At 38.0% G+C, this 14,585-nt stretch overlaps 2 protein-coding genes across 6 annotated transcripts in view; one reads left to right on the forward strand and one right to left on the reverse strand.

Annotated features, from left to right (window-relative positions):
* The window catches only part of LOC134533289 (ubiquitin-ribosomal protein eL40 fusion protein), a 64,297-nt gene extending 58,718 nt beyond the window's left edge, over window positions 1-5,579 (forward strand). For both annotated transcript variants that reach the window (XM_063370749.1, XM_063370750.1), the window contains exon 3: window positions 5,303-5,579. In XM_063370749.1, coding sequence (XP_063226819.1) covers window positions 5,303-5,499 — 197 coding nt within the window. In that variant the 3' untranslated portion in view covers window positions 5,500-5,579. The remainder of the gene's footprint in view (window positions 1-5,302) is intronic.
* Window positions 5,580-6,436: 857 nt separating this feature from the next.
* The window catches only part of LOC134533287 (medium-chain acyl-CoA ligase ACSF2, mitochondrial), a 177,757-nt gene continuing 169,608 nt past the window's right edge, over window positions 6,437-14,585 (reverse strand). For all 4 annotated transcript variants that reach the window (XM_063370743.1, XM_063370744.1, XM_063370745.1 and 1 more), the window contains one exon: window positions 6,437-7,678. In XM_063370743.1, coding sequence (XP_063226813.1) covers window positions 7,538-7,678 — 141 coding nt within the window. In that variant the 3' untranslated portion in view covers window positions 6,437-7,537. The remainder of the gene's footprint in view (window positions 7,679-14,585) is intronic.

Consider the following 14,585-nt stretch of genomic DNA (forward strand, 5'->3'; position numbering starts at 1 on the left):
TAATGCTATAAGGCTACTGCAGCGGTTTATTTAAATATTAAATCCTAATCTAAAATAGTAAAAATATTTTTGGCCTGAACTCAACAACAAATGGTTGTGTTATAGTTGTATTGTGAAAAAAATTCTCCGTAGCGACAAGTGTTTCTCTGACAAATTGTGAATGGTTTGTTGGATTTTAACTTGTCGTAGAGCAAGCAGTGGGTTCTTCACGCAAAATTGCTGATCGTAGGCTCTGTTTGTTTTTGCGGACCCAAACAGCTTTTATGCTTAGTGTAGATACTGTGTGGTTCAGGGAACAAAATATAGTAAAACCTCGCACAACGAACTCCTTTATAACGAAATCCTCGGTATAACGAAGCAACTGTTAAGTCCTGCCAAATCGCTATGTAATCCTATGTATTTATACCTCTATTTAACGAAGCATTTTTTGGATGCAACGCCAAAAACACCTGCTACAGCGAAGGTAAAACGGATAAATCTTCAAAATATTTTTGTAGGATTGTCATAAATTTTGAATTTTGCTTCGTAAATAAATTAAGCTTCGGCAAGTAAACAATACTGCCGCCATCTTAGAACTGATTGGCCATAGAAGTAAGAGTTACTGTGGTACTGAAACGCACTTTGACTACCAACATAAGCTATCGTACTTAAATTAATTGATCTTCCGAAACTGCCTAGAAAATTTCATCACATGAACGATTTACATCATTGTTCTGTGAAAATGTGTGATCATTTATCCGTGTTGTAATGAATGCCGATAACCGATACAGATTCTGTGGAAGTGTTTCTTAATTAAAATCTGTAGGTTTAGAAAGTTGTTTTTGTTCCACGTTGTAGGGGAAAATAAATTATTTAACGAGTTACATACCTGCCAACTTTTACGGATTGTCCGTTTTACGGATTTTAATACTATTTTATTGTTTTACGGACATCTTTAATATCTTACGGATTTATTTTTGTGTGGTGGTTTATTACCGTTCACTGTACCGGCCATGTATACCTGCCAACTTTGACTGTACCGGCCATGTTACCGATGCGCAGACAGAAGGCGGAATGAAAACAAAACAAGAGATATAGTTATTTGTATATGGTTTAGACTGGACGGTCTACAGTCGTTTTCCACTTACCGCAACGAAAAAGTGCTTCCTTAAACGGAGGAACGGACCACAATTGTGACGTCAGCCCTACCTCCTTGGTCTGTTCCTTGTACCTTATATAATGTACAAAATGGCTGACTATTGTTTGTAGTTCCAATGTAGTGCTGTGCAACCTTTTTTTTTCCCTCGTGTGTATTTACGTGGTGGGAACCATGTGTAAGCTAGCCATCAAGAAATATATTCAGACTTACCGTGCTGCGTATAACAACGAATTCCAGTGTATTCTGAAATCGCAAAAAGGAGAAACTTTTGTGTTTTGCAGTGTGCCGGTGTGATTTTAGTATTGCTCATGGAGGTAGGTCAGACATAACTACACAAGTTAAGTGTCCTAAGCATAGGAAAAATGTCGTTTCCACAGTAATTCAGAATGTGAGCGCATTTTCAGTATGGTAAAAAAAAAAACAGAACCCAATTTAGGTCCTCCATGTCATCTGAAACTTTGCAGTCTATTTTTTTTTGAATTCAAGGAATTGTGTTTGTTATGAACAAAGCTTTACCTCAGATTTATTAGGTTAGGTAAAGCAAATAAGGCAACTGCTGCATATTCATAGTCTTAAAATTGCATCAAGGATGATGATAATCAGGAGATGACTGAAATATGTAACAAACATGTGATATAGCAAGGTATGTCTTTAAGGAATCTTGTTTATTGAATACTATATTGCTTTTGTTTTGTACTTGATCATTTTGCTTTTCATATGCATGCTGTGTAAATTGGCACATTCTGGATAGGTTTCATTTCCCAGTACATTTACAATATTGACTGTATGAGGTTTTCATTCTAGGCCATCGATGTGCCCTTCATGCCAGTAGCAAATTAGCAGAAACAAATACATAGAATAGAAAAATAGAAAATAATTGCACATAAAGGATGTAAAAAATTGCCGCATTTGATTTACGATACATTTTCCCAATTTAAAAGTTTTCTTGATGACCAAACTAAAAAGTTGGCAGGTATGCAGTTATGTATCTTGTTTAGATACTGTTTTTGTGGGTTAAATTTGTTCGCTTGTAAATAGGTTATGGTTGGACAAATCTCGCGTGGTAATAAATGAGACTTAACTTTCTGTAATTTATTGTTAGTGTTTGTAAAATGGATAAAAAAAAAAAGGAAAGCAATTTCTCTTCCAACGAAACTGGAAAATTTACACGCAGTAGATCAGGGAGGTAATAAAGCAGAAATAGCTAAAAGATTTGGCATTCCAGGTTCAACGCTGTCAACAATTCTTTCCCAACGGCATTATTACGTAATATGCAATATACTGTTACGATTTACCTGTGGGTTCGTAAGGATAGCCCAATTAATAGATTTTATTTCAAACACACAGTTTTATTTATTACCACTACTTGTCACTTACAATTAATCTTCTAAGATGGCAAATAATTAACTACACTTAAAGAAATGTCTATTCCCCAGTTACTCGTTCCGCACACCTCTCTGGACCGCACCTCTGGCGCAACTCTCGCCGCAGCACCCCTCGTGGGTCCCCGCCGCGAGACTCCGTCACACCCTTCGCCGAGATCCCACTCGACGCCTTGCTCGCAACTTCACTCAGGGCTCCGCCGCGCCCGCGACTCTATCGCCCAGAAACTCAGCCGCGGGAAAACTCCCGACTCCACTGAACTCTCTCACTCCCTGCCCTGGAACCTTTGTCCAAGGACTTCGCCACTCTGCCGCACCCGCGGCACTATCGCCCGGAAACTCCGCCGCGGGAGAACTCCCCACTGAACTCACTCACTCAGACTCTAAACTGACTCTCTCGAGGCCGCCGTCCTTGTTTTATCTATCAGCCGCAATTTCCAGAACTTGCTAGCGCGGCCGGGGCCTGTCGCGTCGCTCCGAGCCGTCCCGACGGCAGAAATCTCTCGAAAACACGTGTCGGCGGCTCGCGCAACTCCCAGCTGTCCGGTGTCAGTTACGTGTCAAAGGCAGGGCGCCGCGCGGGGGTAGGTGGGAAGGAGGGGGAAAGCGACAACCCTTGTTATCTTCCAGGCGCGCGCGGCACATATCATATCGCGGCATTCGCCAGCCAGCTCTGCACCTGCACATGTCCCGGTCAATGTCACGTTATACTTATGTACTGTAATCAAATCGGATTGGTTTGCTTAATCTTCATTTGCTCTGCTCAAGGACACTAGCATGTATTAAAAAGTAGGTAAGTACTTTGTGTATACTGTATCTATGTACTGAGTACCTACTATTACTTCTGTGTTTTTTGAAATAATGATGGCTACCGAAAAAACCGTATGTATCACAAATTATTTGTTCGTTGGTTTTGAATTCACCTCATTATAAAGAAACCTAGCTATAAAAAACACACATAATATCAGTCCCTTCAAGTTTGTTATACCGAGGTTTTACTGTATTGTAATGGAGGGGAATGTGAAAGTGAGGTTCTGCTTTACCTTTATTTTGTTTTGATAGACTTTGTTGATGTTGATTACGTAGTATTTGCAGAGTTCATGACAATTGTCAAAAAAAAAAATTATTTTGTGGTAGTGTGGCCATTGCATACTTTGTGTGAAACTGTTAAGTTTTATCTTTGTGTGAAACTGTTAAGTTTTATCTTTGTGTGAAACTGTTCTTTTTTATCTTTGTGTGAAACTGTTAAGTTTTATTTTTACAACCAATAATTAGAGCAATGTTGCACGGTGAACATTGAAAACTGACATGCAAGTTGTTTTACCTTGAAACAAGTTTTGGATTCAAAAATTTAATTAATAGAATTTTAACCTAAAATTAGTGAGTATTTGGCATTTGAAGCTTCACAAACTTGTCAAAATAAAGTTTTTGAAACGTTATTAAGTAGTGACAATTCTGCAGCTCAATAGCTCAAGAATATTTTACCAGGCTTCCATCATTCTATAAAAAGAAATATTTATGGTGAATTGCAATATAATTTAAATAACACTGAAATTGATGTTACTGCATGATGTAACATTAAAATCAAATAAATTTTTTTTTTTAAATCTTTATTTTAGTGAAAACAATTTATTTTAAATGATATATAATTTAAATGAAACAACTTTTTTATAACCTTTTAAACTTGTTTAATTTCCTTGAACTATTTTTTTGTGTGAATAAGTGGATAATTGAAATTCTACATTTGGATTGCTAATGGAATCCTTGATTTGAACTTAGTGTTACTTAAAACAATAATGAGCATGCCCCTTAATTTTTGTTCCAAATAAATCTTCCTCAGACATTCGTATAAGCCTAACAAATTATTTTATTTAAAAATAGTGTCCATCACAAACAAATAACTAGACATATGCATTTGTGTTTTTATTTTGTTGCACAAAGTGGTATTATTTTCAGCTGGAAGTTATTTTCCCCAATTTTGCTACTTTATATTAATTTTTACTAGAATGAATTACATGTTTCTTTTCAATTTACTTATATATAATTATGAAGATTATACAGCACTACAGCTTATTGCTATTACTAGCAGTATAAAGTAATACACTGCTCAGCCAAATATCTACATACACAGTACAATATTAAATGGCATAACTTAATTTTGCTTAAGAATGCAAAAGTTGATGTTTTAGAGATTTTATTTGGTACAAAGTGAATGTAACTGTAAGAAGGAACCAAATACTGAAATTATTTTTCAAAGTGTTAGAATGTGATCAGTTAAAATTTTTTATCTTGTTACTTAAGGCTGGGTGTTACAGTTTCAGGGAACCAGTCCAAAACTAAGATATGTATGGGCAAACATTTGCGGCTTTTGATTTTGATCTTTTAATAAACAATTTGGACTAAAAATTAAGAGAAACATTAAATTAATCTTCTTCACAGTGTAGGCTGGACTCTTGTGAGTAAATGTATTTTATACAATTACATCATGCAATAAACATGTTCTGCATGAATGAATATGCATGCTTGAGGGGACATGTACATATATTCTGTCTAAATATCTTATATCAAACAAAAACTAAGTAATAATTGATTTGATGCAATTTAGCAAAACAAGTGACATTTATAAAAGAAAAAATTAAATCCAGTTTTTTAATCATTCTTGCAGGATGCACACTTTGGTTTTTGCTTGAATCAATCCTAAATTATTTCACGTGTGAACACAGTTGCTATGTAGTTGGTAGTCAGAAATGAATAGGTAATGATAGCGCTGGCTGGTTGGCAGAGTCCACGCTGCACCTGGTGCTGCGACTGCGGGGCGGAGTGATCGAGCCCACTCTGAGGATCCTGGCCCAGAAGTACAACTGCGACAAGATGATCTGTCGCAAGTGCTACGCGCGCCTCCACCCCAGGGCCACCAACTGCCGCAAGAAGAAATGCGGCCACACCAACAACATCCGCCCCAAGAAGAAGCTGAAGTAGACGCCTCTTGCGACGCCCTGCCATGCCACTATTTCCCCTGTATCATGATTACATTGGCAGAATAAAGTTAATAAATTGAATCTTTTGTTTATTAAGAAAATGGTTTGTGACTAAAAAATTTTCACGTATAGCATATGTATCATAAAATTCCTCTTGCTTTAATTTTTGCAACAATTTTCCTCTGGCCCTTAAACAATGTGTAAAAGCTGTTAGATTATGTAATGGATAGTGAGAGCTTTTAAAAAGTTGAGGGCGAAGTTGGGCATAATGTTTAGTGCTGGGAATAATACCAGTGGCGTTGATCAAACAGAATTCCCAAGTCGAAAGCCGGTTTGCAAGCCCTCTTCATTACTACCATCTGCTCGCACCGGAAAAAGCTTTCAGCGCCATTTTAGTTTGTCACTTCAGTCTTGAAAAAGAATTTGTGAAAATTGCATATTGTAGAAAATCCCAAAGAAGGAATTAATTGGCTGCATGCCTGTGAAATCTGTTCAATTAATGTAAAAGTCAAAGGCCAGAAGGCCCTTGATTAGTTGTCAATTTTAATTATGCCCGTACTCACAACCACGTGAGCATTCAGGTGTGGCATATTGAGCAAAGGCTACAGTTATAATGCAAGCCATGTCTGCAGTAGTGCCATGTATGAAGGTAGTATGTGACCAGATATAACATATTTGTCTGGTCACCACCTGCCGTCTGCTAGCACACAAGATTCATGTTGATCGCTAGTTGGCACCTTGGACGAATAACACCAGCATCATCACCAGCGGCAGGTGGTCAAAATATACCCTTGATAATAATCAATATATGGGGAAATGTCGTACAAATTTAAATCAAGTTTATTAAAAAAAAGTTCAAACTTTAAAATTGAATTGAAGAGTACAGGGATAAAAATGAGGTCCATAAAACTAGAAATGTAGAAAATACCAAGAGTAAGTATGAACAAAAGTTGATCATTTTAATTATAAAAATTCATTAGGTACAATAACTTTATTAATAAGTGTTTTTGAAAGATAAATGACAAACCCATTATATCATTGCACAATTTCAATAAAAGAAAGTAATGAAGGCACATGTGTAAGTATAGTAATTATGTATGTTATTAGCACGTTCACTTGAATCTAGTAATTATGTATGTTAGGGGTCATCCATTAATCACGTGATGTGTTTTTAGCAAATTTTTAACCCCCCTCCCCTCTAGTGATTTGTGGTGAAGTTTGACTTAATTTCTCCCCCCCCCCCCCCCCCCCAAATAAATCACGTGTATTTTTTTGGTACAAAATATTTTTTAAAATTTCCGAATATGATCTTTAAATATAGGTATAATCTAATTTAATTCTGGAAAATTAAGCACAGTGATAAAAATGTTCAGACACACATTAAGGTTGCAGGTTTATTCTCACTGGCATAAAAATAATAAAGGAAAGGCTTATATGTGATTTATGCATGTATTCGGCACCAAAATCACAGTCTTACTGGTTGCCTGGCTACGCCGAGTCAAGATCACGCGTCGCTTTTCGGTTTAGTAGAAATCGCGTGAAAAAATAAATACACGTAATATCTCTCTACACCCCCCCTTCCCCCTTGTGATATTTCGTGATTTTTCCCGACCCCCCTCCCCCCCTTTTTTTATCTAGCCTCACGTGATTAATGGACGATCCCTTATTAGCATGTTCACTTGAATCTAGCATTAATGGTTGAAATGTGATGCTGAACTGTAAGCAACTAAGATGGGTCTGGTTTTGGTAACGGTGAGACCTTGGAGACAATCGCTCACATATCTTTTCACGTGGCTAAGGTTGCAAACTGGATCCCAGTGCAGCTGCATATCGTACCTAGATACCTAAGTGGTTTCAAGGTCAATAAAAACCTTGGTGTCGTCCTCACCTTAAGGCCCTATGCTTATTTATTGTGGTAGTTGCCAACGTGCACACGGGGCCATGTTCAAAGGTCAGTTTTATGCCCTAATGGGCAAAGCATGTATTGTACAACTCTGCAGTCGAGCATGAACCGGAGGGGCCGGTGTGACGGTGAGTCGTCACGGGGTCCGTACTTCCCTGTCTTCACGCAGCTCCTCGACGAGTTGTTCTTGCAACTTGAACTTCTGGATCTTCCCCGACGTGGTCTTCGGGAAACTCGTTACGAAGCGTACGTGCAGTGGTATCTTGAAGTGGGCGATCTGGAAGAGGCAGCAGAGCAGTTCTGCACATTAATGTTGCACCAACACCACTAGTAAACTGTGAATATGCATACGGTACACTGGTACAGTCTTTGTAGCCAGGTACTGCATGAAAACATTATATATATATATTTCCTTATGTAATTGTATTTTTTGATCATTTTCTAAAATATTTTTGTAACCATTGCGTTTCAGTTATATTATTTGCTTTTGTGCAATACACTCCAACTTTGCAGAGTATTCTTATGATATACAGTAGAACCCCTGTCATACACTTTTCAACGGAGGGCACAAAAATGGTGTATGATGCGGGAAAGTGTATGAAAAGGGAATGGCAATAATAAAAATTTTTTTTAAGTCTAGCATACCAGCACAATGTCAGATTAAACTTAAATACATAATGTGTAAATAATTGCATTATATTAATGAAAGATATGAATTCATCATTATATATACATATAATAAAACCACCAGAAATGTAAAATACAGTCCATAATCAAGTAAAGCAGTCCTTTCTTGGAGGGGGAAAGGTCACCAAGCCTAAATTAGAAATAACAAAAATTAGGCTATTGTAAAAAGAAAATCAGAAATTTTTGCTTGTTTGTTTCATTTTACAAACAACTTTATGCAACAGAACAAATTTCAATAAAATTTTAACTTGAGAAACTTAATAATAAACAGTCCGATCGTAAGAAAAACAATAACAAACGGGTATATTCAGTTCAAAGATTAATGAATGCACAAAATATGTATGAGATCCGTGGCTTGGTAAAGCACGTGCACCATTTTCATAATCATTGCTAGTTTGTGCCACTAGTCTCGCTTGGTGCTGGCCATAGATGCTAGTAGCGAGGTGCACAGTCTTCCTGATAATATCCATATCTATGGTGCGATAAAGTTATTTTCTTACGTTTGCAAAGGTAAACAATGAACGTTTTTCAAAATAAAAGCATTAAAACGTATTTTGTCAGGAGGAATATAACAAAAAATTTTGTGAATTTTAGGGCTTTTCCGCTTTGTAAAAACGTATGAAACGGGAAATTATTGATTTTATAAGTGTATGTTCCGGGAAAGTAAACCATTGTAAATATAGTACTTTCGGCGGGACCAAAATTAATCGGCGTACGACACGGGAAAATGTATGAAACGGGAACGTATCATCGAGGTTCTACTGTATTAATTATTCAGTAAGGCAGTATACAGTAAAACCTCCATTAACGAATATTCTATTTAACGAAAAACCCTATGCAACGAAATAAAATTTTGGTCCCGCCGAACCGCCATAAGATCAATGCTGTTTTAACCTCTAAATACCGAATTTTATTTGTTCCGAAATAGTGAAATTCCCTTTACGACGAACTGCCGCTTTTGAAAAACACGCAAAAATAAACATCTCCTACAAGACATCCACGCTACCAGGCCAACAGGAACGTCTGGGAGTGAATGCCCACCCCGGGAAGAAGAGAGAAAAGGAGAGACAGGTACCCTGCGTATGACAAAAAAAACCACGCACGCACGCATGCACCTTTGAATATATATACTGTATAGAAATCGCCAGCCCAGGTTAAAATTTCTAATACGGTTTGAGGTAGTTGGTTAATTCACCGCCGCAATCGCCACCATCTCTAGGGCATCGACTTGTGGTGGTCCCTAGCGGACAAGTGTCAAACTCTTCAAACACCCCTTCCCCCTCCCGTTGAACGAACTTGAGCTGCAGTGAATGATAGGTGGGGGGTGCGGGGAATGACAGCAGGCGACAGAGCTGCGCTCTAACGTGTAAATAACAACTAAGACGATACAGGGCGTTACGGCAGCGCACTGCAGCGGTGAAGATCCCAAGCTGCTCATCATACGCTTCTGAAAAACGTAGAGTAAATCCTATCCACTCGCGACTTCTATACAGTATATATATTCAAAGCACGCACGCACACACACTCTCTCTCTCTCTCTATCTATCTCTATCTATCTCTCTCTCTCTATCTATCTCTATCTATATATATCTGTCTATCTATATCTATCTCTATATCTATCTATATCTGTCTATCTATATCTATCTATCTCTATATCTATCTATCTCTATATCTATCTATCTCTCTATCTCTATATCTCTATCTCTATCTCTCTCTATCTATATCTATCTATCTCTCTCTATATCTATCTATCTCTATATCTATCTCTCTATCTATATCTATATCTATCTCTCTCTCTCTATCTCTCTATCTATCTATCTCTCTATATCTATATCTCTCTATCTATCTATATCTATCTCTCTCTCTCTCTCTCTCTCTCTCTCTCTCTCTCTCTCTCTCTCTCTCTCTCTCTCTCTCTTTGGTTCTGCGAAACACTCATGATTCATAAGCAATATTTACCTCCAACACTCATTTTGTTCAAAGTGGGAAAAAAATTATCTTTATTAAATCACCGAAAGCGGTAAATAAACACTACCTTAGCTTCATAGATATGATACCGACGTGCATGCAACACTTCCACAAAATGGCTGCCGAATTGTCTGCAACTTGAGCGCTAATGGTGGCAGACTTCAGTAGCACGGTTTGGACATAAAAAAGTGATTCTTCCATCGAAGCTGTGCAGTTGCACTATATCTGTGATAACCACTTTGTTTTAATTCCGAGTTCCGCTTTTATACATTTTTTTTTTTTTTTTTTTTTAAGTGAGGAAGTTTGATAGCTACACATGTGGTAGTTGTGTTCTTTTTCTTAAATTACCAGTGCAATAGGCAAAATGTTGGCAACAGATCTTCAATCATTCAGCATGGTCCAAGATACAGGTTTTAGAGACCTCATGTCACTGGTTGAATCAAAATATAGCATGCCTGACCGTAGAACATTTGCAAGGCGTGTAATTCCAGATCTTTATGAACATCATCTTGAAAGAATAAAAACAAAACTGGCAACAGACATTGACGGCGGAGTAAATTCCATAGCTTTAACCACAGACATGTGGACTTCACGAAGTAATGATTCTTTCTTATCATTAACAGCACACTACCTTGATGAAGATTTCGTACTTTCACATTTCATGCTGGGAAATTCTCCATTTACATGCGAAAACACTGGTACTGCAATTTCACATACCTTAACTGAAATGTTTGTAAAGTATAACATTCCAAGCTCGCTACCAGTATATGTTGTGTCGGACAATGCCAGAAACATCAAGTCCGCATTGTCAAAGACACCTTGGACTTCTTTCAGTTGTCTGGGCCATACGTTGCAACTCTCAATCAATGATGCAAAGAAAGAAACACCTGGAATTGAGCCCCTTTGCAAGAAAGCTCGTGCAGTTGTAGGGCACTACAGACGCAGCACACAAGCCCGTCAACGACTCCACGATCTTCAAGTTTTAATGAAAAATCCTGAACACGAGTTAATTCAAGACATTGACACTCACTGGAACAGTGAATTTGCCATGTTGCAGAGACTTGTTGAACAAAAAGAATCAATTTCAGCAGAAACTGCATCATCTGGTTCCATTGACAATTTGAATTCTAGTGAATGGAAACTAGCTGAAGGTTTAGTTAGGTTCTTGAACCTCTAAATCATGCAACTATTGAATTCAGTAGCCAGAATTTCCCAACAATTTCAATGATTATACCCATCATAGATGGTATAAGAAATATGCTACTACATTATTTTGTATCAAAAGCAGACTCGGGAGATGGAATTTCGTTTGCCAGGAATCTGTCGAAGGCTATGTTATCAAGATTTGCAGATATTAAACTGACTGGAGAATATGTCGCAGGCATGATTCTTGACCCCAGGTTTAAAGCAGTTCTACTTGAAGCTCACGAACGAGAAAAGGCAATTGCCTTTATAAAGCTTAATATTCCTAAGAATGTTAATGTGCCTGCAGAGTGCATTCCCATACAGACAGGACATGTTGAATGACAGCCTGGGCCATCTGTAAATATTTGGAGCAATTTTGAGGAACAATGTGCCAAGAATGAATCATGTTTCGTTGAAGCATTTAGTGATCCAGTGGGGCATGAGATATCAAGATACCTCAGTGAACCTGTTGAGAAAAGACATATTAACACATATGACTGGTGGAGAGAAAACCAGACTGTATACAAATATTTGTCAGTTGCTGCCAGGAGATTTCTATGCATTCCCGCAACATCAGTTCCCAGTGAACGTTTGTTTTCTGCTGCTGGAAACATTGTAACATCTCGAAGGCAATGTCTCTCGCCTGATGTTGTTGAACAGTTATTGTTTTTACATGAAAACATAATTGCTAATTAGCAATAACATAGTGTCAATGATAATGAAATAATTGATTTCTTATTTGTAATTAATATCTGTAATATTGGTTGAGGAATATATATCTAAAGACTAAAGAAAGTTTGTCTACATTGTTAGAAATTTTTTTACACTTGTTTACCTTATGCATTTGCTCTAGAATTAAAGAATTGAATTGAAATCGAAATTTCAATTTTTTTACAGTAATTTGAATCGGAATCAAATCGAAATGAAATCTGTGGAATCGCCCAGCCCTACTTTGTTCTTAAACGAATCTGCACTTTTACTCTGACCTTCAAAACAAGAGAGAATCACTACAACATGTGATTTTGGAAAACCACTCCCATCCCCTATACCGTATATACTCGTGTATAGCGCACCCTTTTTTCCCCTCAAGTAAAGGAAAAAAATAAGGATGCGCGCTATACACGGGAAAAAAAAAAGTGAGGCGGGGAGGAGGAGTGGAAGTCGTTAAGTGACGGGTGACGTTTCTGGCCAGCCCCCACACATACGCACAAGCAACAAGGCCTCTCTTTCACACACACACACACACACACATGCACGCACGCGCACGCACACAACCTGGTCTCTCGCACACACACGCACGCAAGCTCGCACGTCTCTTGTTTATTTTTAGACCTCCCCTCTACAGAAAGCCAGCGCAGCTAGTAAAATAAGAGAGAGAGAGAGAGAATGTTGTCGCCATTCCCCCTCCCACTTCGCTTCCTCGTCCCAGCAGCTACCTGTGAGTCCTCCAGTCCTCCGCGCCAGCTTAGCAACGTAGCGTGACGGGAGTCGTGGTGTTTAGTCCTGTAAACTGTCAAGGTTACTTGATGGTCATAGTCCCGTTCCTGCCTGCCTCCCTCCTTCCCGCTTCGTACCAGTTGTGACCATACAGCGCTTATCATCTTCCATCTACACAGCAGAGTTTAAGTATTTTCCTGACGCATCACCACACATCAATTTAAATTATCATTTGTTTCATACGTAATTACTTAACAGGTACCACAAAATGTTAGTAAAATTTATTTACGGGAAAATTTTTTTTTTCTTTGGAATTTGTTGCAAAAATCGTGGTGCGCGCTATACACGAGTAAATACGGTACTCCTTAAGGGGACGTCCATTAATCACGTGATGCTTTTTTAGCAAATTTTTAACCCCCCCTCCCCCCTAGTGATTTGTGGTGAGGTTTCAGACTACCCACCCCCCCCCCCCCCCCCAACGTGTATTTTTTTGGTACAAAATATTTTTTAAAATTTCCGAATATTATCTTTAAATATAGGTATATACTAATTTAATTCTGGAAAATTAAGCACAGTGATAAAAATGTCCAGACACATATTAAGGTTGCATGTTTATTCTCACTGGCATAAAAATAATAAAGGAAAGGCTTATATGTGATATACGCATGTATTCGGCGCCAAAATCACAGTCTTACTGGCGACTGGCAAGCCGAACAGGGTGGTTCATGTTGCGGCGGGCGGGAATATTGTTGCCTGGATATGGCGAGTCAAGGTCACACGTCCCTTTTCGGTTTAGTAGAAATCGCACGAAAAAATAAATACACGTGATATCTCTCTACACCCCCCCTCCCCCCTTGTGATATTGAGTGATTTCCCCCCCCCCCCCCCCCCCCCCTTTTCGTTCCTCACGTGATTAATGGACGATCCCTAAAGCAGAATTTTGGTACATCTTGATGATGCAATTTTCCTATTGCATAGTACTTGCAACAGTTATTGCATAGTTGCCCTTCGATTTCAAGCGAGTGCAGTCTGCAATCTGACTTGCATTCACTGAATCAACAAAGCACAGGGGACATCACTGTGTAAATGCCATGTTTTTCACATGGGACAACTATACATGACTTGTTTAAGATTCGGCATGCCATGTATTTTTTTTCCCTTATGCTCTTGACGGACAACCGAAAAACAATGTGTACCTTCAAGCTTTGGAAGCTTTCTATCTGAATAAAAATCTACTGTCTACGTGAGATTTCGAAAAATAAAATTTTTTCCCATCCCACTAAAATTAACCTCTTGATGTGTAAAGTCCTGGCAACGCCGGGTTCTTCAGCAAGGATGCTAATAAAATGAGAATTGTTAGAAATACGAACAATTTACTAGTAACATTTTTTATTCATATTTAAATTTGCAACATGTTTTATTATATGCATGCAGACCTGCCAACATTCAAATTTAAAAAATCATGAGGTCCTCGATAAAAATTTTCAGGCCCATAAATACAGGTTAGATATAAAAAAAAAAACCAATGAGAATCTTTAAATTTAAGTGACATACCTGTACATATGTTACATGGTCTCTGCTTCAAAATTTATTTCAACAAATTATAGGTTGCAGATTTAATTTAGTTGAACATAATTTAGCGCTGTCGTGTAGTGATCATGCAGGGCCGCAACTAAAAAAGATGTAAAATAACATTCTGCTCGTGTAACACTATTATCACTGTTCACAGCAAAATTAATTTTTTTATTGGTAGCAATACACTTCACGTGTTATTTTTATTTTTTTTTGTAGCAACATGTTTCATAATGTCTCCTCTTCCACTATGCGAGATAGAAAAATCAGCACGGCACACGCTACAAAACGCAAAATTGCTCCCTTTACGTGACTCGAGTATTGATGAAAACTCG

Source organism: Bacillus rossius, chromosome 6, assembly GCF_032445375.1.
Source record: "Bacillus rossius redtenbacheri isolate Brsri chromosome 6, Brsri_v3, whole genome shotgun sequence".
Classification (NCBI taxonomy): Eukaryota; Metazoa; Arthropoda; class Insecta; order Phasmatodea; family Bacillidae; genus Bacillus; species Bacillus rossius.